This window comes from Sturnus vulgaris, chromosome 5 (genome assembly GCF_052056855.1).
Source record: "Sturnus vulgaris isolate bStuVul1 chromosome 5, bStuVul1.hap1, whole genome shotgun sequence".
Classification (NCBI taxonomy): domain Eukaryota; kingdom Metazoa; phylum Chordata; class Aves; order Passeriformes; family Sturnidae; genus Sturnus; species Sturnus vulgaris.
In genome coordinates this window covers 71797061-71820143 of record NC_142247.1, presented here as the reverse complement: position 1 = coordinate 71820143, position 23083 = coordinate 71797061, and the positions used below count along the sequence as shown (strand labels likewise).

Genomic DNA, 23083 nt, shown 5'->3' with positions numbered 1-23083 from the left:
TTGGCAAATGCTGTCCCCTAGGACAGGCCACCCTGGAGCCTCAGCCCCTGCTTTGCTTTTGATGAACTCAACCCGCTGCCCCTGTTCAATCAGGAAAGGCTGCACAAAAGGGGAGGAAAATAGGAACTTCCTCAGGGCCTGGCTCACATCCCTTCCCCTTCCCTGGGCTGCTCAGGCTCCTTGGCTTTCTCATCCCACCTTGGGAGGAGCAGGAGCTGGCTGCCGTAAGGCTCCGAGCCGGGCTCAGCCCGCCGGCGTGGGGTGTGTCACCCACCATTTCCTACGTTATTCTTTTGAGTTTCCTTTTCTCACTATTAATAGAATTTCAGCCAATATCTGAGCTGTTTCAACAAGGTGGACGGGGGGGAGACGGGGAGGCGTTACCAAAATAGGAAGCGGGAAGCTGTTGGGGAGGGAATTAACCAGAGGAGCTGCATGGAGAGGGAATGAATCCCTGGCTTTGGGTGGGCACTGGGAGGACGGACAGGACATGTCCTTTCACTTTGCAATTTGAGCCTGTTTGATTCTCTTTTTGCTCTCCAAGCCTTGACCTTTCCAAAAAGCTTCTCCCCTGAGTGCCTTCCTCAGCCTGCAAAACTCCACGTACTCACTGCACTGAGTTTACAACCAGAGCATCACTCCATGGCATGGCTAAACTGGAAGAGAGACGCTTCAGATTAGATATTAATTGAAAATTAGATTAGATATTAATAGGAAATTTCTTCCTGTGAGGATGATGAGGCCCTCAGAGAAGCTGTGTCTGCTCCATCCCTGGAAGTGTTCAAGTCCAAGGCTTGGAACATCCTGGGATAGTGGAAGGTGTCCCTGCCCATGGCAGAGGGTTGGACTAGAGGGTCTTTAAGGTTCTGATCAACCCAGACCATTCTGAGTCTGTGGTTAGAGGTGGTGCACAGCATCTCCAAGTGGTGTCTGTGACTGCTATTGCGAGGAGCTGTGCTGGCACAGAGCAGCTCACCTTTTCTTTTACATTTTGGGTGACTCTTCACACCCCACCAGCCCCTGACCAGAGACCTCCCACACCATCCATCCCCATCCACGAGCGCCCACAGGGGCACTCCCAGCCTCCCAAATGTGCTGAACGAGCCCGTCTGGGTAATTAGCAATGAGGGAAAGTTGTGTCCCCTCCTGGCTGTGCCCATCCCAGACACACAGTATCGCAGGCAGGGTCATGGGATACACGTATCCGGACATGAAATCATGTTTTTGCAGCGCACTCATTTCCTCCTGTTTGGAGAGCTCGCACCTTCCTCCCGCAGACCTACCCCACACCCAGCACCAGGGTTTGGCTTTTCTGAGGGATAAATGCAAGGAGAGAAGTGCAGATGGCTTTTCTGAGGGATAAATGCAAGGAGAGAATTGCAGATCAACCCTTAGACTCACTGCTGTCAAAACACCCCCAAGTAGCTGCTAAATTGCTCTCATCTCCCCTAAAATGCGCAATTGGTGACGGTCCAGAAAAGTGAAATCAAAAAAGCGGCCTCGGCGTGCCAAAATGCAGCCAGGAAGGTCAGAGGCAGGTGATTTTTTTCTGCCTTCTGGACAGCAGGGTGAGGGACTCTGGCTGAAATTCAAGTGGGATTTCTTTTGGGAAGGGTGTCCTCCGTGTAAGGGGAGTGATAACTTGGAGGATCTCTCCTCCATCCTCCTCCTCCTCTTCCTCCTCTCTCATAGATGTCTTAAATCCTTTTATCTCCGGGGCTCACGGCGTGAAGGGATCACTTGTTCCCTGCAAAAGGACTTACTGTATCTTTTGTGAGTGATTTTCATGCTGAAGGGGCCCCAGACATAATCCTGTCCTGTCTGGTTGTTCTTACCAGAGTTTTTCTCCTCCTTCCACCAGATCCTTCTCGTTTCTTCTGCTGGGGACACTTGTCAGGCAATACTGGCCACCAGCCCAGGCAAACAGGGGCTCGTTACCAGTTATTACCCCTGAGTCCACCACTGAAATTTGGCACAGGTGGCCAGTGAGGGAGGAAGAGATTTAAAAAAAACCAAAACAAACATTTTCTGGCATTTGAAAGAGGTACAGTACATGTGGAAGGAAAACAGTGACTCCTGGGACTGCAGTGCTTGTTCTGTAGCTGTTTCTGCTTTGGAATTAAGTGTAAAATGGGTTTGCCTAAGCCAGGTCTTCTGTGGGTGGTGATCCTGCAAGATACCAAAAAAAAAATGCAGTTTTTCTAAATTTTGTCCCTGGACAAACAACATTAAGCTCAGAGCAATAAAACTGCAGGAAGATATTGAACCCCGTGGCTGCAGCAGCACCTTGTGCAGCAGCTGTGAGAAAACAGTTTGGTTGTTTGTTTTTTTTCAATTTAATGCATCAGGATAAAAAAGGTAAATTTTGCTGACAGAAAGGTGCCCAAAAACCTGCAGGAGGGGTGTGGAGATGGATGTTGTTGCTCCCCTGTAGGAGAGGATCTCACCCAGCTGTAGCCACAGCTCCTCTCCACTGCTGTGCTGTAGGTCCAGCCCATGATGCTTGATCCCACTTAAATCACTGGTCCTGGCTTAATGAGGAAGAATAAATGGATTTTTTAACATCTCTTGACCTTAGTGAAGAGGAACACTAGGAGTGGATGCAGAGATACAGAAAGATAAAACATTAATGAGATTTTTGGGTACCACCTTGAGCCTTGGTTCTTCTCCCAGTCATTTTATGGGGGGCTGTGTCACTCTGTGTGCCCCAAGAAAGACCCTGCTAGCACCCCAGCCAGGACAAGCCTAGAGGATCTTACCAGATCTCTCCATCAGCAGAACAACCCCTTGCTTTGGGCTTTTGCCCTCAGTTTTTTGCTAAAAATGGTAAAATCCTGTCTGTATCTCCCTAGGGTGGGACAGGGAAGTGCTGGAACAAGGATCTTGGTTCCTTGGATCACAGGGTGGTCCCAGCTGGCCACCAGGACCGGCCTAGAGCCAAAGCATGGTCCTGTCCCTTTCTCTTGGACTGAATTGAATTGTCTTTTTGACCTCTCTTTGGAGTCTTTAATTTCTGCCCCTCTGGGATGAGGCCGGGGCATGAAGAGGAAACAAGAGCAGAGGGGAATTTCCTCTTTCCTTCCTTCCTTCTTTCCAACCCTTTATTTCCTTACATCTCTTTTGTACTGTTTCTACCTTTAGGGGATTTTTTTTTCTACCGCTTTTGTTGTCAGATCCCCTGTGAAACTTTCACACCCTATTTATGGGACAAATCTGTTTTGTGGCTCTCTGAATGCCTGGTCTCTCTCCAGCTTGGTGCAACCATCACGGACAATTCCAGCCCCACAAATTGATAACACAGCTAAGGAGATGGTAGATCAAAACTCCCTCCTATCTTCAGCACCTGGGGTTTATCTGTCAGGACCCTGTGATGATGTTTTACTTCTCTGCCTCTTCTCCTGCAGACAGTGGTCAGCCTGTAGGAAGCACAACTTATCATCACAAAAGCCCTTTTCCTTCACATGTAATGGAAATGTTTCCTCACAAGCCAAGTGTTTCCTAAAATAATTCATGCTGCTACTTTCAGTTACACTCACATCTTGATTGTGTTTCCAGGAGTGGCTGCTCCTGGTGGGGAAACCGTGTTTTGGGAGGAGATCTGAACTTTTACAAAGGCATGGAGTGACACGACCAGGGGTGATGGCTTTAAAGTGACAGAGAGCAGGGTTAGATGAGATATTGGGAAGAAATTCTTGGCTGCAAGGGTGGTGAGGCCCTGGCACAGGGTGCCCAGAGCAGCTGTGGCTGCCCCTGGATCCCTGGAAGTGTCCAAGGCCAGGTTGGACAAGGTTTGGAGCACCCTGGGATACTGGAAGGTGTCTCTGCCATGGCAGGGGGTTGGAATGAGATGATTTTTGAAGTCACTTCCATCCCAAATCAGTCTGTGGTACTATGATTCCCCTGAAATAGTCAGGCAGTTGTATAAGCTGATCAGTTTAGGTCCATTCCAACTGAAATATTCTATATTCCTTCCCATCCCGTCCCATCCCATCCCATCCCATCCCATCCCATCCCATCCCATCCCATCCCATCCCATCCCATCCCATCCCATCCCATCCCATTCCCTGCCTATGCAAGGTCCAGCTGTGGCTCCTCTGCCCCCTCCAAACCCACTCTGTCCCCAGGCAGTTCCCACAGGAACTCAAACTTGTTGCAGCCTCCCCATCCCCAATCCCATTCCCCAGGTCCTTCTCAAGCCAGATCCTGACATGGTGGAGTTGAATTTTCCCACCAGAACCTTGATCTTCATCAGATCTTTGATGCACAGTCAGTGTCAATAGACAGGCTCTATAAGAGAAAATATTTTGTCTGTGTGCCAGCACCAAGGAACAAAGCAGATCTCTGGAGAGCATCATTAGGATAAAAATCAATCCTTGGAAGTGTGGCTCCTGTTTTAGGGGGTTGGAAATAATATATGAGTGCTTCAAGGGGAAAAAAATTATAGCAGTTCTTCTGCACAGTCCCCAAATGGAGGAACCTTCTTCCCAAATCAGGTTGTTGCCTTGAGTCCAGAGGGATCCATGGATTAAGGGGCTCAGCCCATGTGTCCTGAAAGGTGAAAAATTGGTCAAACTTTTCCAGGGGTGAATTTAAGCAAGAATTTGTGGTCACCACATGGGGAAATATTCCGTGGCCATTGAAGGAGCTCCTGCAGTGATTACAAACAGAAGAATAGATCCATGTTTTTATACTGGTTTAGCAGTGAGAATGCCCCATTTTGGCATGGCAGCACATTGCAGAGCTCTCTGCTGTGGGAGAGTTCTCTCTTGTCAGGTGAGTTGTCCTTCAGCTGCATCCCCCACTGAGGAACAGCTTCATCACTTGAAAGTTTAAGGTATTCTTCAGAAACCAAACACAGATCTCTTTGCATGTCATAATGTGAGGTAATTGTTTGGGCTTAATGATCTTGGAGGTCTTTTCCAGCCTTAATGATTGTGTGATTCTGTGTCACCTTGTCCCTTCAGGGATGCAGGAGACTCTCATAGCAGGGATGGATGCTTGCAGTCAGTGCATCCCTTGGCTGTCCTCTTACAAGGGCTGGATCTGCTTTATTTTGGGAACCACTGGCAGGGCTTTGCATGGAAGCTGGTGGACCTCCCACCTGGTGTCACTGCTGGACACAGGGATACCAGAACATGGAATTTGATATGACTTTGGAGAGCACAAGGCAAGCCCTGAGTGAATGGCTCGTGGTTTATGTCAGTGTTTACACCTACAAATACCTTTTCTGAAGGAAAACCAAGGGCAGTTTCCTTAGTTCAGCATTTACCTTGGCATTTTTATTTTTCCCCAGATGCCAGCTCTCAGGATGATGGGGATTCTGCAGACTCAGGACAAAACTCTGTCACCACCACCACCACAGAATCCCCCAAGAACACAGAAAGCACCACGACAACCACGCCTGCAAGCACTGCAGAAACCTCACCAACCACCTCTGCATCATCACCTACCACAGCCCAAACCACCACCACCACCGAGGCAGGAGCTGCTCAGCCCACTGTGGCAGCAACCACCGCCACAACTGAAAGCACCACCACCACTACCACAACTCAAAGCACCACCACAACTGAAAGCAGCACCACCACAACTGAAAGCAGCACCACCACAGACAAGCCGGGAATGTCACCGTCCTCCACTGCCAACTCAGCGACAGGGAACCCCCTCACAACTCTGGGCACCTCGCCTGTCTCCACCTCAGCCCCCACATCTGTGCAGGACAGCTCCTCACAGGGCCCTGCTGCCCCCAAAACCACCCCTGCTGCAAGCTCCACTACTGCCCAGCAGCCCAGCAGCACAGCAGCCATTTCGGGAAGTTTGGGGTCCACAGCTGCTGCACAACCCATTGTCACTAGTACAACCAGTCCTCCAGGAGCTGTAGGGGCTGTTGGCACATCCTCTCCTGGCTCACAGTCTTTGGATCATGTGCCTAACACCACTGTGAGCACCACAGAGCTGAGAACTGACCCTCCCCAAAGCTCCAAGGAGTGTGTTGGCCCTCTTCCCCAATGTCCCACCAAGCAGAGTCCTTCTACCAGTTCTTCAGTCCAGGGACCAACCCCTTCCAGCACTTCTGGAAGCACCAGCACTTCTGTTATCCCTCTGACTGGATCCCCATCTGTCACCACCACTCCAATGTCACAACCTGGCAGCAAAGACACGGTCCCAAAGGCATCCACCACCACAGCTCCTGGGGCAGGTAACAGAAGGCAGGAATCTTGGTTTCTTGTGCTGAGGAGGCCTTTTTTCTCTTTCTCTGGCTACCCTAAACACCTCCTGCCATTATGGGCTGTCACCACCTTGTCTCATTTTAGGACTTCCCAGCTCAGTTGTCTGTGTGACAAGCGTGTGTTTAGGTCCCTGTTGTCCTCGGTGGAGGTTGAGACAATGCAGTCAGTGAAATCCAAGGAATTAATCAGCTGGCAAAGTGCAGGCATTGGCTTTTGGATGGACCAAGAGGTGCCTGGAGCACCATCAACTGCATGTCTCGATCTCCAGTGATGGAAAACAGGACAGCAGTGATGGGCTGGGGACTGACACTGGGGAGAGCTGGGGAAGCAGGGACAGCTCCCAGAATGCTGCCCCTGGAAGATCCCTGGTGCAGCTGACAGCTTAGGGAAGGCTGTCTGGGCATGCACACAAAAGGAGCTTTAGATGACTAAGGAGATTTTGTGGCTAAACTCTGAGTTTAGAACCCCTGAGGAGTCTGACTTTGGTAGGACGTTCATCAGTGCTGCGGGAGGGCTTTGGCTGCTGGCTGCTGTCTAAGCTGCATTAGGAGTGTCCAGGTGCTGTTTAGGACCTGGCTGAACACCATTAAGGTGTTTTCTCTGACCTCTGGAGTTTCACAGTTAGCTCCTAGGTGTCCTGGTGAGGCACAGTTCAACCTCCCAGACTGGCATTTTGTCTGGTAGCATTTACAGGGAAATCATCACCCTGTGGGACTGTGAGGGCTCCATGGAGCCTTCCAGACTTGGCTGGGATTGTGGGTTCAGCTCACATTTGGCTCTGAATAAAAGCTGTGATCACACTGGAGCCCTCAATTATCTTCCCCTGGAAAATGCTCTTCTTGACCTGATTTCCCATTACCTGGAATACAGAAGCCACTCAAAAACCATCTCCATCCCCCTCAGCCTCCCAGCTGTTGGCATCACTAAATGGGCCAAGGTTTTATTGCAAAGCCATCTTCACTGGCTTCCCCCAAGTCATGTTTTCATGTGTGGGCAGGAATGAGGTGAAATGGATATTTTCATGATGGATGTTTCTTTTTCCTTTCTTTCCCCTCCTGCTCCACAGGACTGTTCTCCATGGAAGGGTGATATATAAAATTATGTTAATTCAATTTGGGCCTCAAGCATTAAGCCTGAAGAGGTCTAAAAACCCTTTATATTTAATAAATAGTTGGCAGAATGCATGAGAAACAGATGGCTTTGGAATTAATTCTCTCCTGGAGCCTTCAGAATGTGTCTGGGAGAGAAATATCTCTCATCTTTTCTCTGGAAGAGGCAGGAGTCCCGAGAGCAAACAGGCTGTGAACATCCTGTGGCATTTTAATTCTCTTTGTCACCACTTAAGTATCAATTAGGAAGCCAGGGATGAAGATCCATGTCTTCAAAGGGATCTGGGGAGGCAGGAGGCTGCTGTGCTCCTTGCCCTACTCCCACAAACAATTCTAACGTGCTACAGAACTTAACCAAGTCCTTGGAGGTGACCTCAGGAGACACCTGAATGGGGCTGCTAGATCTGGGACCTGTGCCCTTCTGGAATACCAGGGAGGACACCCCAGGCTGTCTCCTGTAGAAGCAGGCACTACTTCTAATATTGTCACGCTGGAAATTTTCCATAGAGGTGCAGTCAGCAGAGGTTATGACATTACATCCCCTCCCAGCAAAGGTGGGTGGCAGATCCTGAGCAGCCAGGTCTGTGTCTGTTGAGGAAATCTCCATGGAAAACACCCCAGATAAAGTGAAAGGAGGGTCACCCCGTACTTCTGATTACCCAGCTACCCACACAGAGCCATCCAGTGGCCTTTGGTTCCTCTCTCCAGAACACTCTGATGAGTTTCAGCAGCAGAAAATAAAATCAGTAATCAGATTCTTTCCACATCAAAGTTAATTTAAAAATACATAAAATTGAAGAAGCAATCTAAAGCCTCTCCAGCCTTTGACGCAATGAGCTTCAAGGCAGGGCGAGAGATGAAAACTGATTTTGAGGTGACCCCTGACAGAGCTATGCCAGCTGTATCCTCTATACTGTGTCAGTGTCTGTCTGCTTGTTTTTTGGTGCATATTGGGGAGCCAGACCAGAGTACCCACGACGCTGGATCAGCCAAATCCACCAGTGCCTCCCAGAGCCCTGACAGTGTCCAGCCACTGGGTCCAGCCTCAGGGGACCAGACAGACCACACAGAGAGCTGCAGTTCTGGCCAGCAGCAGCCCAACATTTCTGTCTCAAATGAGGTAATGGCCCAAATGGGAAGGTGGGCACCTCTCAGGGGTGTTAATTTAGCTGCCATCCCACGTGGAGTCTGTGGCTCTTCTCACTGTTTCTCTGTCAGAGAGAGAGAGATCTGCCAGCAAAGTAACTCCAGGTTGTAGAATCACAGAATTGTTTAGAGGTCATTCACTCCCATCCCTTTCTCCTGGAGCTTTCCAGAGAAGAGACAATGAGGATGGAGGTGAAGGGGAGCATGTCCAGGGGAGGGGTCTGGAGCACCAGGAGTGTCTGAGGGAGCTGGGGGGGCTCAGCCTGGAGAAAAGGACGCTTGGGGGGGACCTTCTGGCTCCCTACAACTCCTCAGGATGGTGTAGCCAGGAGGGGGTCAGGGTCTTTTCCCAGGAAACACATAATGGGCTGTTGGGTTGGTGACCAACTGTCCTTCCAACCTTTGTCCACCACTGAGAGTTGCTTTTCTTCTGCCTTTCCAGCTCATCTGTAAAGACCAGGTGCAGCATACTACGCCCATCATTCACCTGAAAGAACCCAGAACCTGTGTAAGTACCACCTTTTTGACTTCCATGGACAATTAGCAGCTGTTGGAGGTTCAGATTTTAACCTGTGGTGCTCTGAGCATGTGAGAAAACCCTCAGAAATGAGGGAATTTCATCAAAGATGCAGCCAATGTGAAATGGTGAATGCAAACCCGTGTTCAGCAGTGTCACCAGCGGGGCATGTGGCAGGAGGAGAAGAGGCCAGTGTGGTCTTTTCCAAGTAGAAGGACCAGCTGAGCCCACCCAGGTCTTACAGAAAGACAAATGGAAAATTTTAAAGGGTAAATATTTCCCTATGCTAGCAGGAAAGATTTTTGCCTAAATTGAAGGAATTTTGCCCCAAAATCCAAGAAAAGAACGAGGTGTTCCTCCACAGTTATTATTGTGCACTTGTGAGATCTTGCACTTCACACTGGGGTAGGGTGGCATCCAACTGCAGAGCAACTGGGAAGCAGAGGAGCCTGAATTTTGGGACTCACTGTGCTCCTCAATGCTCTCATAGAACCCTAAAATGAGAGGAAAAAACTCCATTTCACTTGTTTCAGACCCACTACAAAACAGGGAGCAGTAAAATATGGTGGGAAGGCTGGGGGCAGGCAAGCCCAACCCAGGACCACATACCAAGATCTTTTCTGGTGGATGGGCACTGTCTGCTGGTGTTATTGAGGGATATTCACCTTCTGAATGGTTCTGGTGGAAACTGTGAGCTTCCTGCAGTAGGGAAAATGCACTATACTGGTAAGTTCCAAATAGGAAGAAGTTTTAAGTTGGTGATAGAGAGGAAGAGAGACCAGTAAAGGGCTGGTGAGGTCCTGACAGAGTGACTGTGGGTAGGGCTCAGGGGTGGGTTTTGGCCTGATAATGCTCTGGTTGCTGGCAGTGTAAGCAGTGGAAAATTGGCACTTCAGGGACCTTCTCACAGCCTGTGCCATGGGCAGGGACACCTTCCACTAGACCAGATTGCTCCAAGCCTGTCCAGCCTGGCCTTGGACACTTCCAGGGATGGGGCAAACTCAGCTTCTCTGGACTTGTTCCAGTGTCTCACCATCCTCACAAGTAAAGAATTTCTTCCTAATATCTAATCTAAATCTCTCTTTTTTAATTTAAACTATTCCCCTTTGTCCTGTCACCCCCTGCCCTAAGTGAATCACAGAATCAGCCAAGCTGGAAGGGACTCTCCAAGTGAAGCCACACTGTGTTCACAAAACCCCTTCAGACACATTGTGAGTGCAACTACTGACCACAGCAGCTCTTGAAATTCCCTGTGCCTGGGTGATGGCCCTGCCTGGCAGCCCTGGAAAGGGTTTGGACCTCCCAGCATCATCCACTGTGCTCCTGGAGGAGGGAAAGGACCTGCCTGCTGTCTCTTGTCACCTTCCTACTCTGGCTGCTGCTGGGTGCAAATGCTCCTTGCCCACACACCTGCAGTAGTGGTGATGCCCTTAGTGATGCTGCTCTGAATGTTGAGGATGATTCCAAGGAGGGATCTTATTTCCATGAAGCCCCAGCAGGATGGTTTCTCCTGAGACCATGCCTTTCCCCATGTAATGTCTGGACATGGCTGCAGGTTCATGCTGGAAAAGCTTCTCATCAAATTTTGTGTTGAACATCTAAAAATATTCAGTCAGATTGACAAAATCCAATTGTGGAGCCTTTAAGGACTTAGGACCCTGCTGGTGTTTAAAGCTTCCCTCTCCTTCTGGGCACAGTGATGTTCCAGAGCTGCTGTCCTTCCCGTGGAGTTGTACTTTTGGAAGCAGGGATGGTGAGGGATGAGCAGACACCACATCTTGGCATCATGGCCTGCTCCAGGGCCGTGGAGCATTGGAGCTGGCGAGCCAGGGAGTCTCCTACCCTGCTTCCCTTTGATTCCTCTGGGTGTAATAACAAGCCAGAGCATTGTTAGCACAAAATGCCAATTACACCCCGAAAACAGCCACAGAAAGGCTGCAGGGCTGCAGGGCTGCATCCTCCCATGGGCTGCATCCTCCCATCCCACCACCCTCCTCGCTGCCAAAGTGCCTCTCCCCCGCTCGCCCTTCACTTCCCACTCCTTGTATTCCTGAAAACTGCAGCCCATTCTGTGCCTCCCAAGCTGAGCAGATAACAGAGAAATGGCACTATCTGGTTTCCCTGCTTTGTAGGCCTGGTAAACACGTCTGTAGCCAAATCCTGACAGCAAAGTGAAAAAATCCTTTGCGTTTTCACAACCCGTGGGAAAACAGGAAAGTGTGTGCTATAAGGAGGAGTGTTCCAGAAACAGCTCCAATCCTGCTCTGAGAACAAACCAGAGTCAGAGTGGCATTATACTGAAAATTCAGATCCAGCAAGAAGCCAGGGCAGTGTGGGGGTCATGTGGTGGGGGAGATGTCTGGATCACACAGGGCAGGGGAGAGGACACTGCACAGGTGCCCACCCCATTCCCAGCTGGGCTGGTGGGGCAGCACCAGTAATGGGAAGACCCCAGCAAACAGCTGGGACTGAATCCAGGAACTGCACCCCATCACACCTCAGATTCTCCAGAAAATAAGGAAGTCAAACTATAAATCCTTTTTTAAAAGCCAAATATACAGCTGGTACCATTTTGTGGACTGTAAGTGTTTCACAGGCTGGTTGGTTTCCTGCATCCTTCCTCTTCAGGTGATGCTTTGAATGGTTTGGTCCATGTTCCCCCACCTTCTCCTTCTCATTCCTTTGATTACTGCAGGATCTTAATGAGTTTTTTAATAAGGCATATTAGCCCAATACCTCACATTCTATAGGATGGCTTCTTCCAAGGTCTGGCTCACAAATGTATTTTCAGTTGGGTTTCTCCTGCTTTGGAAGGGATGGATGGATGGATGGATGGATGGATGGATGGATGGATGGATGGATGATGGATAGACAGATGGATGCTCTGCTTTTCATCCTAACCCCAAAATGAGTTAGGTGAAGCAAGAAGTGATGATGGCAGAGGTGGTTGGTGTAGCCTGAGCTGTGGTTCAGCCACACAACCCCGTGTCCCTCTCTCAGGGGTTCCTCCTCCATCGTGTCCCCACACAGATGTGCCCAAGGAGCTGAGTCAGTGGATGCTGGGGAGCACCAGAACCTGCTGTAGTGAGGGATGCAAAACCCACAGCAGGACCACTCAACCCACTGGAATTGCTGTGTGACCCCCACTGGTCTGGGGACACAGGACAGTCCCTGGAGCAGCAGAGGGACTCCCTCACCCAGCAGGGTCGCGGTGCCCCCTCACCCCGTGCAGCTGGCGGGGTGGTTTGTTGACTCAAGTGCTGTTACCTCATTCGGGGATGTTGGTTTTAGGTCCCCGCCAGTGTGGGAACCGGATCCGAGCCGCTCGGCAGCGCCTGTCAACTCCGGCCAAGGAATGCGAGCGGCCCCGGCGGCGGAGGGGGAGCTGCCAGGGCATCCCTGCAGCCTCACCCTGCCCCTCTCCATCCCTGGAAAGGGCCAGTCCCTCCAGTTCACCCTCTGAAGGGCTTTAGGCACTGCTCACCAGCTGCCACTGAAGTGATCAGCGAGGTTTTAGCCTCGCATCCCATTTCCTTCCCCACCCAAAAAAAAGTGTCTTTATTCCCCGCCATGGGATGATAGGGAAAGAAACAGGTTATTGACGGCTGGGGAAAGCAGAGCTGCGGCAAAACCGGGGGAAGGAGGATGCAGGGAGGCAGCAGAGGCTTTCCCTTCCTCCGCCAAGCAGAAAGTGCTGCACAGACAGGGAATGATAAATCACAGGACATTCCAAGCGTAGGAGCACAGCCCAGCGTCCAGACGTGATAAAACCACCACCAAGCTCCAGCCCCCTCCTCCCTGTCCTGCTGGGAACCGGCTTTCCAGGGAATGCTGCCCTCGGGCTAGGGCAGATTTCCCACCCAGCTCTTTTCCCAGGGATGGCACAACCCCACCGCGGGGCCCCGGGGAAATTGTCACTGTGCAAAGCGAAAGGACAGGCAAGGGACAGCGGCTGTTCCCAGGGACAGCCAGAGCTTCACGATGCTGAGATCACCCTCGCACCGTATCCGGGGCCAGCCTTCCGCCCCGGCAAGTGCATCCTGTCTCCAGTGCTGCTTCCCAAATATTGAGATAAGATGGGGTGAGATTGGGTGCGTCCCTGGGCCGGGCAGCTCCCATCCCTGCGGGATGCTGCAGGCCACTGGTGGTGCTGGGATGGGAGGGGAAGGTTTGGGGTGATGGAGAGGCAGGAGCAGAGCCTTTCCCCGCCAGGGTACCTCATTTCAGCAGGGATTAAGGACTTTTACACACAGGATCACCTTGTGCACGTAGGAGCTGTATATACAGCACCTCTCCTATAGGACCTGTGAGGGCCAGGTCTGTGCACAGAATCATGGAATGATTTAGGTTGGAAAAGCCCACTAAGACCATCAGCCATTAACCCAGCACTGCCAAATCCACCACTAACCCATATCCCCACATGCCACATCCACACGCCAGGGTCCGTGCAGATGTTGGAGTCTGTAAGTCAAGAGTCTCTCTCAATTCTTTGGAGAGAAATCAGAGTGCAGAGATTGAATTAAAACCTTTAGATAGATTGAAGTATGTTAAGTCATTTATCAAATGGCATTTATCTTTAACGAATAGTTCCCCAAGTACCAGTGAATAACCTGCAAGCAGGAGGGTGATCCCCTCTACCTTAGTGAGCTCTCAGATGCTACAAAACATTGAACAAAAATCCTCAGGAACACCGCAGAGGGAACGTGGGCTCCATCCACCCCTCTCCATCTCTCCAGGGATGCTTTGGTTTGCCCAGAGAGGCTGTGGTTTCCTGTTCCTGGAATGTTGAAGGCCAGGTTGGATGGGGCTTGGAGCAATCTGGTCTATGGAAGCTGTCCCTGCCCATGGCAGGGAGTGGAACTGGATGATGTTCTGGGACCCTCCGTGATTCATTCTGTGATTCCATCCAAAAACAAGACACACTCTCTTGCTCTTCCCTGCAGAGCCGTGGGGAAGTTTTAGGCAGGACAGGGGCTGTGTTGGTGGGGACAGAGGGAAGAAAGGCTGGGGAAGCCTGTGGGGAACTGTGGGGCTGCACAGCCCTGCCCTGCTCCTGCTGTGGCCCCCTGGCCTCCCCAGCCCCCCCTCCCTGCTTCCCTCTGGGACCTGCTATTCCTGGAACACCAAAAGCTGCGGCTCACAGATAAGGCTGGTGCAGGGCCCCGGTGAGGAACGGCAGCCAAGAGCTCGGCTTCTTGTAAAGAAACTACTTTTAAACTTTTCCTGTTCCCTGGGAGGGCCGGCGGCAGCACGGGGATGAGGGAAGATCACAGAGTCCATTTGGTTGGGAAAGACCTCTGAGGTCACCGAGTCCAACCCATGACCCAACACCACCCTGTCACCCAAACCATGGCCCGGAGGGGCACATCCAGTCTTAAAGAGGTCATTCTATAAGGATGGGACATCCTGCATCCCTGGTGATGGGGTGGGATGTTCCTGGGCTGTCCCTGGGTGGGGGAGCAGTGCTGACCCTCACTGTCACCGCAGGATGAGTGGAGGACTGCCAGCAAAAACATCTCCTTCTTTGAGAGCTTCTGCTCCACGGCCCAGCGTGTGTTTGATGCCAGCAGGGACTTGTGCACGGTGACGCTGATGGCCTGCAAGCCCAGCTCCCACCACTGGGCCGTGCGGGTGGTCCTGCACTGTGAGTATGATCCCACCTCCTGCTGCCCTGGGACACGGTGGCACTGGGGACCCCCGAGCTGGAGGCTTGGCAGAGCCCTCGGGTCTACTAGAGCTTGGCCAAAGGGCTCTGTTCCCATGGCTGTGCCATCCCAGTGGTTTGGGAGAGGTACAGTCATCCCAGAGATGAGCTTTGTGCCCTAAGGAATGCACCAGATCCCCCTGCCATGTTGAGTCAAGGCATTGATCAGTCTCCAGGAGGAAGAATTCCTCTCAGATGGTTAAAACTGGGTGCCCAGCTCAAATCCTTCCCCAAAGATCACAGAGAGGAGCTTCTTGCCCATGTCAGAGCCCTGTTGGGGTACCCAGCACAGCCTGGGGGTGCCCAAATGTTGCTTTAGGACCAGGGTACCTGGGAGATGGAGGAAGGCCTGAGCTCCATCCTGCTCTTACTCATCACCAGAGCAGGGGTTGGGTGGGTGATCTATACTCCACATCCAACCTCAGGGAAGGCACCCAGGCCCTGGGGACTAATCCTTGAGGAGCCAGGTACAGCCCCTCACAGGGCTCGCTTGTAAATCACTCACTGGAGATGGATGGTGGGGCCTGGGGGCTCTGGGGCTGTCCCCTTTCCAGAAGAGATCCTGGCTCCTTGTCTGGCTGTGAAGCACCTACAAGGGTTGGCTTCATCCCCACACATCTTCATCCACCTCCTCCAGAAACTGAGACACTGCTCTGACCAGGGGATGGTGGCACAGCCTGTCCCCCCTCCACACCTCGTGCTCACTGAAACCTTTTTCTTCCCCCAGTTCCCTTGGACTCTGAAGAAGTCCTCACGGATCTGAAGGAGAAGAAAGACAAGCTGGAGGAGGTGAGTGGGTACAACTGCCCCATGGATGTCCCCCAGTGGTGGGTGGCACAGGAGCCTGACCTGTCCCTTCTGTGGCAGCTTGGCATTGTCAACATCACCTCGGACAAAATGGTGGAGGACATGACCATCAACGACGAGTTCAGCACCCCCCTGATCATCACCATCATCACCCTGGCCGGCTCCCTGCTGCTCATCGCCGCCATCTACGGCTGCCACCAGCGCTTCTCACAAAAGAAGGACCAGGTAAGGTGGCAGCAGGGTGGGACAGCTATCCCAAAACCTTCTCCATCCCAGAAGCACCTTCAGGAGATGAGGATCATCAGTGTTGCTGTCTCTGCTGGTGGAGACATCCTGGCGTGCCCAGTGGGCACCAGCCCGGGTCAGAATTTTGACAAGAAAGGCTTTCTCAATCCAAAACCCCATTCCAAAATCAAGCTGTATCCCTCAAAAAATTTCTTGAAATACTTTTACAAGCAGTGGAGCTGGGTTGGGTGCCAGGGAGCCCCAGGCTGTGTGCAGAGAAGAAGGAGGGCATCAGCAGGAGAGGCATCAACACTGCAGAGCTCAGCCTTTGCAAGAGCTGGGCCAGGGCCAAATTTCAGTGCAGCAGCAGCAGGATTTAAAGAAAGAACCAACACAGAAAGAGAAAATAATGTGATTTTTATCTCAGGAAGCAATATTAGGTGATTTTAGTGTAGCATCCATCTGCAAGGACTGGCCATTTCCATGCCCTGGGGCACTGAGGTTTGCACTGGTCCCAGCTGCTGTTCCTGAGGATTTGGCTCTAGGACAGAGAGAAACAGAAAAGGAAAATAATTATGAAATCAGATTATGCAATCAGGGTAAACCACCTTCCCAATGGAGAAGCAGACCTACTTCACTCTTACTTCAAATCATTTTCCCCTGGACCAGCTCATCCTTTCTCAGCAATCCCAACTTCTACCCCACAGGAAAACAAGGGATAAAGCTTTAAATATTTACAGTGCAAGGTAGGTGAACACAGGAGGGAGGGAAGAACAAACCAATGCCCCTGTCAGGCTTGTTTGTACTTACCAGGCTTGGATTTTTGGGAAGAAATAGGGGAAGAGGCAAGACCTCAATAAATATTTCACCTGCACTGTGGTCCCCTTGGAGCTTCCAGAGTTTCATCATCCTTTGCATGAAACCTCTCTGGCTGGGGTGAAAGACATCCCACCAGGGACAGATAACAGCATAACACACCCCATGTTGCTCAGAAAACGGGTAGAAATGGGTAATTTTAGAGATGGGAACGTGTCCCTAAAATAACCTGGTGCAGAGGAATAGGTACCAGTCCAGCTTGGATGTTCAGAGGTTCAAATTCCCACCAGGCACAGAGTAAAACAGCAAAACCAAAGCAAGGGATGCCATTTCCGAAAATCAAACACATTCCTCCTTCCTGCCTTTGTTTTTGGGTGGTTTCTTTTGTTCTCCTTCTGTTTCGTTTCCAAAAATGACTTGAAAGTTTGTTGTTTTTTTTTTTTTTCCTATTTTTTTTTCCTCCAACCCTCCTCACCCCCCACCTCCCTCCCTGTTGTTTTATCTTGGAAATACCCAGAACATCCACCCTGATGTCCCCGGGTTTGATGATGGACATGTGGCCCTGATCTTTAATGTGAGTTCCAACACAGGGATCGGAGGGGCGGGCGCCGCATCCGTAACACCCCCAGCTCTCACCTCCGGCGCTTGGTAGGGCCCAGTAGCTTTTAACAGGACTAAAGCCCAGCTTTACAGCCCCTTTCCCCTCGCTGCATGGCTGGAGGGTGCCTTGCCATGGTGGGACACCAGCAATCCCACAGGGAAGCAGCCCCTGGGAGAGCCCAGGTGTGTCCTCTTTGCTTTGGAGCATCCCTCAATCCCCACCCTGCCACGAGTGACACAGGGGACTCCCAGCAGCGCCTTTGCAGCCCCTCTGCCAGTGCCAAGCCCTGCAGTTTTGCTTCTCCATCCCTCTCTTTCTCCATGGATTCCCTCCCACACCTGTCTCCTGACATTAACTAGGAGCAATGTAACAGAGCAAGCTGTGAATCCAGGCAGATTTTAACAGGGCTCCCCAAAAAGGGCTGAGCAAGGATTGCAGTTCCCCACTGAATCCTTCCAGGGAAGGATGGGGACGAAGGACCCACTGAGAGCCCTGTGCTTCTCAAAAAGAGCTGACAAGGACTGCAGTTCCCCACTGAATCCCTCTAGGGAAGGATGGGGATGCAGGAGCCCAAGTGGATGCAAAATTTGGATGGGCTGAGGTTCTGCCAAAGGGATGAAGGGACAAGGCGGAACCTGAAGCACATCACACCAAAGGACCAGGGTGATAAAGTTTCTGATTCCATCTTTCCCTGCCTGGTTTCCATTGAGAGTTCCAGAATGAGAAGGGATAATGCTCAAAATCTGGCAGGTGGGAGCTACCCCTGAGTAAAGGAGAAGAATAATACAGCAACTAAAAAAGGGCAGGGGTGGAGAGAAAGAGGAGGGGAAGAGCAGGAGGTAGGGAGGCAGAAGTTGGGATGCAGTGATGCTCAACCTCTTCCCAAGGTCCTGAGTGGAACAAATCGAAGCTGGCAGCTGCTCCTGGAGGTTTTCCACATGTCTCTGGCTACTCCATCCTCCTTCCCATCATCAGCAGAATCTTCCTCTTGCCAGCTCCATGCTATCCCCTCGCTGCCCCCTGCCTCAACGTCACCATGAAAGTCTCTGTATGTATTTATATAAATCCATATGGCACAGCTGTCACTGCTGGCTGGGAGGTGACAGCCCTGAGGTGACACTCACAGCATGGCCAAGGTGTTGTTCAGTGGGGTTTATGGTTTTCTTTCCTCATAGCAGCGCCTGACCGAGGAGATGCAGACCATGGAGAACGGCTACCACGACAACCCCACGCTGGAGGTGATGGAGACCTCCTCAGAAATGCAGGAGAAGAAGGTGAACCTCAATGGTGAGCTGGGGGACAGCTGGATCGTTCCTCTGGACACCCTCATGAAGGAGGACCTTGAGGAAGAAGAGGACACACATTTATAGGATGCAGAACTTGATCAAGAAAAAAACAACCACCTCCCAAAAAAACCCTATAAACCCTACACACATGCACACAGAGCTCCAAAACGAGGCAAAATTTCCCCTAAAAAGCAGAAAATCCCTTAATGAACTAATTGTGGCCCCTTGTGCCACCACATGAGGTGCAGGATGGAAAAGGAAGGGACATGAGAAGACACCTCTGGGGCACATCAACACAAGCCACATCTCGCCAAGCATCCTCCATCCCCCATCCACCTCCCACGCCAGACATGACCAGCCATGGGCAAACAGGGTGGCTTTGCTCCCGAAGAGCTGCTGGTGTCTCCTCCAAGCACGTCCCCTCTCCAGATCCGACCACGTCAGCTGCACCCTCCAGCTACCAAGTGACTCAAAAATCAAGAGAAATAAAAGTAAATAGGATGGGAGATGGAGCACATCTGACAGCAAAGCAGCATTTGGCAATTACAGCTAAAGAAATCCTCTGGCCCACGCTGTTTAGTCATCACCCTGCCCTCTCTGACACCCAGGTAGTGAATGAAAAAAGCTGGAGCAGCCTGTTTGTTTTTAATCCAGTTTCCATCCTCTCCTCAGAGCTGAAACGCACAAGAGCCCCTCGTTGTGCCACAGGCAAATGGATGCATCCCAGCAGGATGGCAGGGATGCAGCAGTGCCAAGTGATGCTCAGCCCTGCTGCCAAGGGCTGTGGAACAGATCCTGCACCCACTTGGAGACCGAGAGAGGTGCAGCAGCTTCTTGTTTTGAAAGGATTAGGTGGAGGGAGAGGAAAAGGAGGAATTCCTTGGGTTTATCCCTCTTACGAAGGGTGTGGAGAAGAAGAGCGATACCTGGTCTCTATCCCAGGTGTGATGTTGGGGGTTTTGTGGTGCAGGAGCCCAGCTCTGGTGCTGCATTTCCCTACAGAAGGATCACTTGCCTTCCAGGAATTACACAGCAGCATCTCACAGCCCTCAGCCATCCTCCACAAGACTGTGGGACACATGCAGCACGATGGTTTGTGATTTTCGAGGGCACATTTTCTGGCGTGAGCAGCAGAAGAGGTAAAAGAGCAGCAGAATGTGAGCCAGGGAGCTTGATGGCATTCAAGTGTCCCTTCGTGTTTCATCCCCTCGGGGTTTAAAAGTTCAGCCCACGCTCTCAAGCTCTTCTTCACAAGCCACTAAAATAACAGAGACCTGCAAAGCAACTTCCAGCTCAGCAGCAAAGCTGGGACTGAGCTTTGTCCTGCAGCCCTTGGTCTGTCACCCAGGTGTCCCTTTGCTGAAGCCTTTCAAGGGGAGAAGAAAAAGATGGCTGGACTGAGGCCATTTCTGGATTTTGGCTCCCAACCACAGCTCCTAAATGGCTCTAAAAGCTTGAGGAGAGTTTCATGCCTTTGCTCTGGTGAAGCAGCTCAGTCCTGGCAGAGGCAGGGATCATCCTCCAGCTGGGGTCCATCCTCCAGCACACGAGGACCAGAAGGTCACTTGGCTGAGACCCCATCCCGTGAGGATGGAGCTTGTCCCAAACCCTCTGCCAGCCAGAGGAGCTGCAGATAAGAGCAGTGCCCAAACTCAGCCCCTCTCCTCTGCTTGCCATAAACCAAGGCACAATGGGGACAATTCCTTTGGGCTCTGCCACCAAGTCAACCCGACTGGGATCTGCTCCCACGGCTGCCCTGAATGAGGGGAAAAGCAGAGCCAAGCAATGGGAAGCTTGGAGAAACCCTGGTGGAGTTGGGAGTACTCAGGAAGGAGGGGATCAGGGTGTTTCACTCAGCCCCAGGACAGGTGCTGGCAGAAGATACAAGTGGCTCTTCCTCCTTCTGTCCTGCACTGAAGGGCAGAGTCTGAAGTGTTCAAACCTTTATATTTTTGTATGTAAATATTCCTGCTATTCATTAGCAATGTATTCTGCACACTTCACTTACCTGTGCACTGCACTATGGGGAAGTAATTCTGGAGGGGAGGGGAAATAACAAATAAAATAAATTAAAAAAAAAAAAACTTAAAATCTTAAAAAGAAAAAAAAAAATTAAAAGGAAAAAAAAAAAAAAAAAGAGAAAGAAAAAGCTAAAGGCCAGCCTGGTAGGGGATTAAAATTTGACATGAAGCAGAAAAACACCTCTTGCCCAGGTAACTTTGTGCCACGGCTTTGTCCCTGTTCTGGCATCATCAAGTTCAGCTCTTTAATGTGGCCACGAGTCTCAGAGAATGGGCCTTGGCATCCAGAATTGCTCTTGTGAGCAGTGTGGCCTCCCAGCTGCCCTGACAGACAAGCAGCAGGCCCATGAGCTCACATTTCTGTCCTTCCCAGAAAACAAACACAGTGAAACCAGGGCAGCAGCGATGCTGTGGCCACCAGGGCTGGAGCTGCCACAAGGACACTCCTGGCAGGGCATCTCCAGGCATTGGGCTTTGGCATGTGCCTAAAGATTCCCCCTTCCCAGCAAAGAGATGCCAAAGTGCTTTAATGAGTCAGGTCCAAAGACTTTCCAAGAGAACCCTACAGAGGCTTGAGATCAAGTAACCTTAAATCTTTCCGAGCAGAGACCAGTGAGGATATTAACTGCTCAGCAAGTGCTTATAGTGATTTATATTTGAATAGGAATTGTACATTTATTTATTTTTCCAGACACCGTATTTTTAAACCACTAATATTTTATAGTAGATTTTCCTTCCCCTATTTAAAAGAACTATTTCCACAGGAAAAGAAAACAGTACTTTTTTTTTTTAATGTTGAGAACATTCTTTTTTTGGAAAAAAAAAAATCAGGTAGGAAATGCAGCAACGAGCATCTTTGGCCTTAACCCTTCCCTTCATAGACTGTAGCCATAATTGTTAGACCAAAAATAATAAATAAATTTAAAAAAAAAGATTTACCGAGGCATTTCCTTCCTCCTTGCCCCTCCTCCCTTCCCTGCACTCGTCTCCCCCAAAACCAGCTTTAACATCCCACACCTTGTACAAAGAGATTCCTGCTCTTACCTTTCAGCGAGAGCTTTACAAGCAGCTCAATGTCCTTGCAAGAGACTTTTCTATTTTCAGATTCACGAGGAAACGTGTAAATACTTTAGGAACATTTTATCTCCCGCTCACAGTGCCGTGACCCAGCTGATGAGGTTGATACTGTGACTGCTGCCTACAGAAGACACACAGAAGTTATAATCCATGAGGGACTGGAGAAGGAAAACCTAATTCCCCAGGTGGTTACCTGTTGAACCTTGCACATAGAGTAGAGCTCTTACATACTGTGTGTAGCAGCATCTCTCATGGGGACAGGAGTCTGATTTACACTGGAATTTACTGAGGAACTGGATTGTAAGAGATTATTCTTGCATTTTCCTACAAATATATTTTGAGAGCATCATGTATTTCTGTCAATAAACATTCTTATGTAAAAGATTCGTGTCTTTGGCTGAGTGAGGAGGGGGTGGGCAGGGCAGAGGACAAGTTCCAGGGCCACAACTTCCTGCTCTGGAGATGCTCCATGGGAAATCAGCTGGAACAAAACCAACCCGGACCTTCATGGGAGCCAGCCATGGAAGAGCCTGTATTTTTCCTATGCAGAAGGAAGTATTATAGTGGTGGAAAACCTATTAAATTTAAAAACCAGAGGACTCCGAGGGGTGGGAAGCTGGGGTGATGTGAGAGCACCCCCACCACAGCCTGAGGACTTTTTTGAGCTCTTGGTGCCTTTGGGCTGTCAGAGGAAAAAGGCAACTCACCCTTTTTTCTGCATTCCATCCTAACTCCCTGTGGTCTGCAGCCCCTCCTCGCACTCAGGTCAGGCTGTGGAGGAGGGAATCAAACCTCACACCATAAAGCAGGAGAGGCATCACCCCAGGGCAGCACAGGGGCAGCAGCAGCTCCTCTGGCCTTCAAGCGCCCAAAATAAAACATTTTGTTCCAGGTTAAGTTCCTGCTTATATAAAGGGGAAAAAAGGGGATTTGGTTGAAGTCAGATATTAAAAATCAGCTGTTTGCCACAGCCTGTGTTTCAACTTTGTGTCCTCTCCCCCCCCCACCTCCCCCAGAAAAGTTCCTGTGAATGTTGGGAATATGCTGGATTTATGAGATACTGAGCTCATCAGTGATGTCAGGCAGCAGGGTCAGACATAATGCACCACCAGTTTCACAATTTCTCCACCCCTAAAAGACCTTCACAGGCATTTTTCCACTCTCTGAAGGGATGTGAGAACAAACGGATCTTAAATCAACACCCTTGCTAGCATATACATTTTTATTAAGAAAAAAAATGAACAAAATACATTCTCTCCTTATGTACATTACATACAACATAACTACATTTGTAGATATTCCTCGTGTCACTCATTCATTTATGTACAGCATGGGGCTCACACACCAACCCAGAAATCATCAAAGATGATTTATGCCAAGGAAGAAAATTAACACTCCAGGCTGAACAAAGATCATCCATAAAGAAAAGGGTGGGAAGGGGAATCACCAGAGTCCAGGGAAGATGCCTGTAACCACCATGGGCTCAGCACAGGAGCAGTCAATATTTGACCTGCCTATTAAAACACATGAGCAGGTCACAGCTTTCA

At 50.4% G+C, this 23083-nt stretch overlaps 1 protein-coding gene and 1 long non-coding RNA gene across 5 annotated transcripts in view; one reads left to right on the top strand and one right to left on the bottom strand.

Annotated features, from left to right (window-relative positions):
- Nucleotides 1-20637, top strand: part of PODXL (podocalyxin like) — a 43743-nt gene extending 23106 nt beyond the window's left edge. Inside the window, exons 2-9 of one of the 4 annotated variants that reach the window (XM_014882546.2) lie at nt 5294-6196; nt 8299-8456; nt 8925-8990; nt 14487-14643; nt 15431-15492; nt 15571-15735; nt 17069-17125; nt 18331-20637. In XM_014882546.2, the coding sequence (XP_014738032.2) occupies nt 5294-6196; nt 8299-8456; nt 8925-8990; nt 14487-14643; nt 15431-15492; nt 15571-15735; nt 17069-17125; nt 18331-18522 (1760 nt within the window). In that variant the 3' untranslated portion in view covers nt 18523-20637. Of the gene's footprint in view, nt 1-5293; nt 6197-8298; nt 8457-8924; nt 8991-14486; nt 14644-15430; nt 15493-15570; nt 15736-17068; nt 17126-18327 lie in introns of all 4 variants that reach the window. The other 3 variants (XM_014882544.2, XM_014882548.2, XM_014882547.2) reach the window with 3 other exon arrangements.
- Nucleotides 16132-18417, bottom strand: LOC148223786 (uncharacterized). Its single transcript, XR_015804116.1, has 2 exons — nt 18277-18417; nt 16132-16276 (listed from the first exon to the last, which is right to left on the bottom strand). It is a non-coding gene; the product is annotated as an uncharacterized LOC148223786 (long non-coding RNA).
- Nucleotides 20638-23083: the final 2446 nt, after the last annotated feature.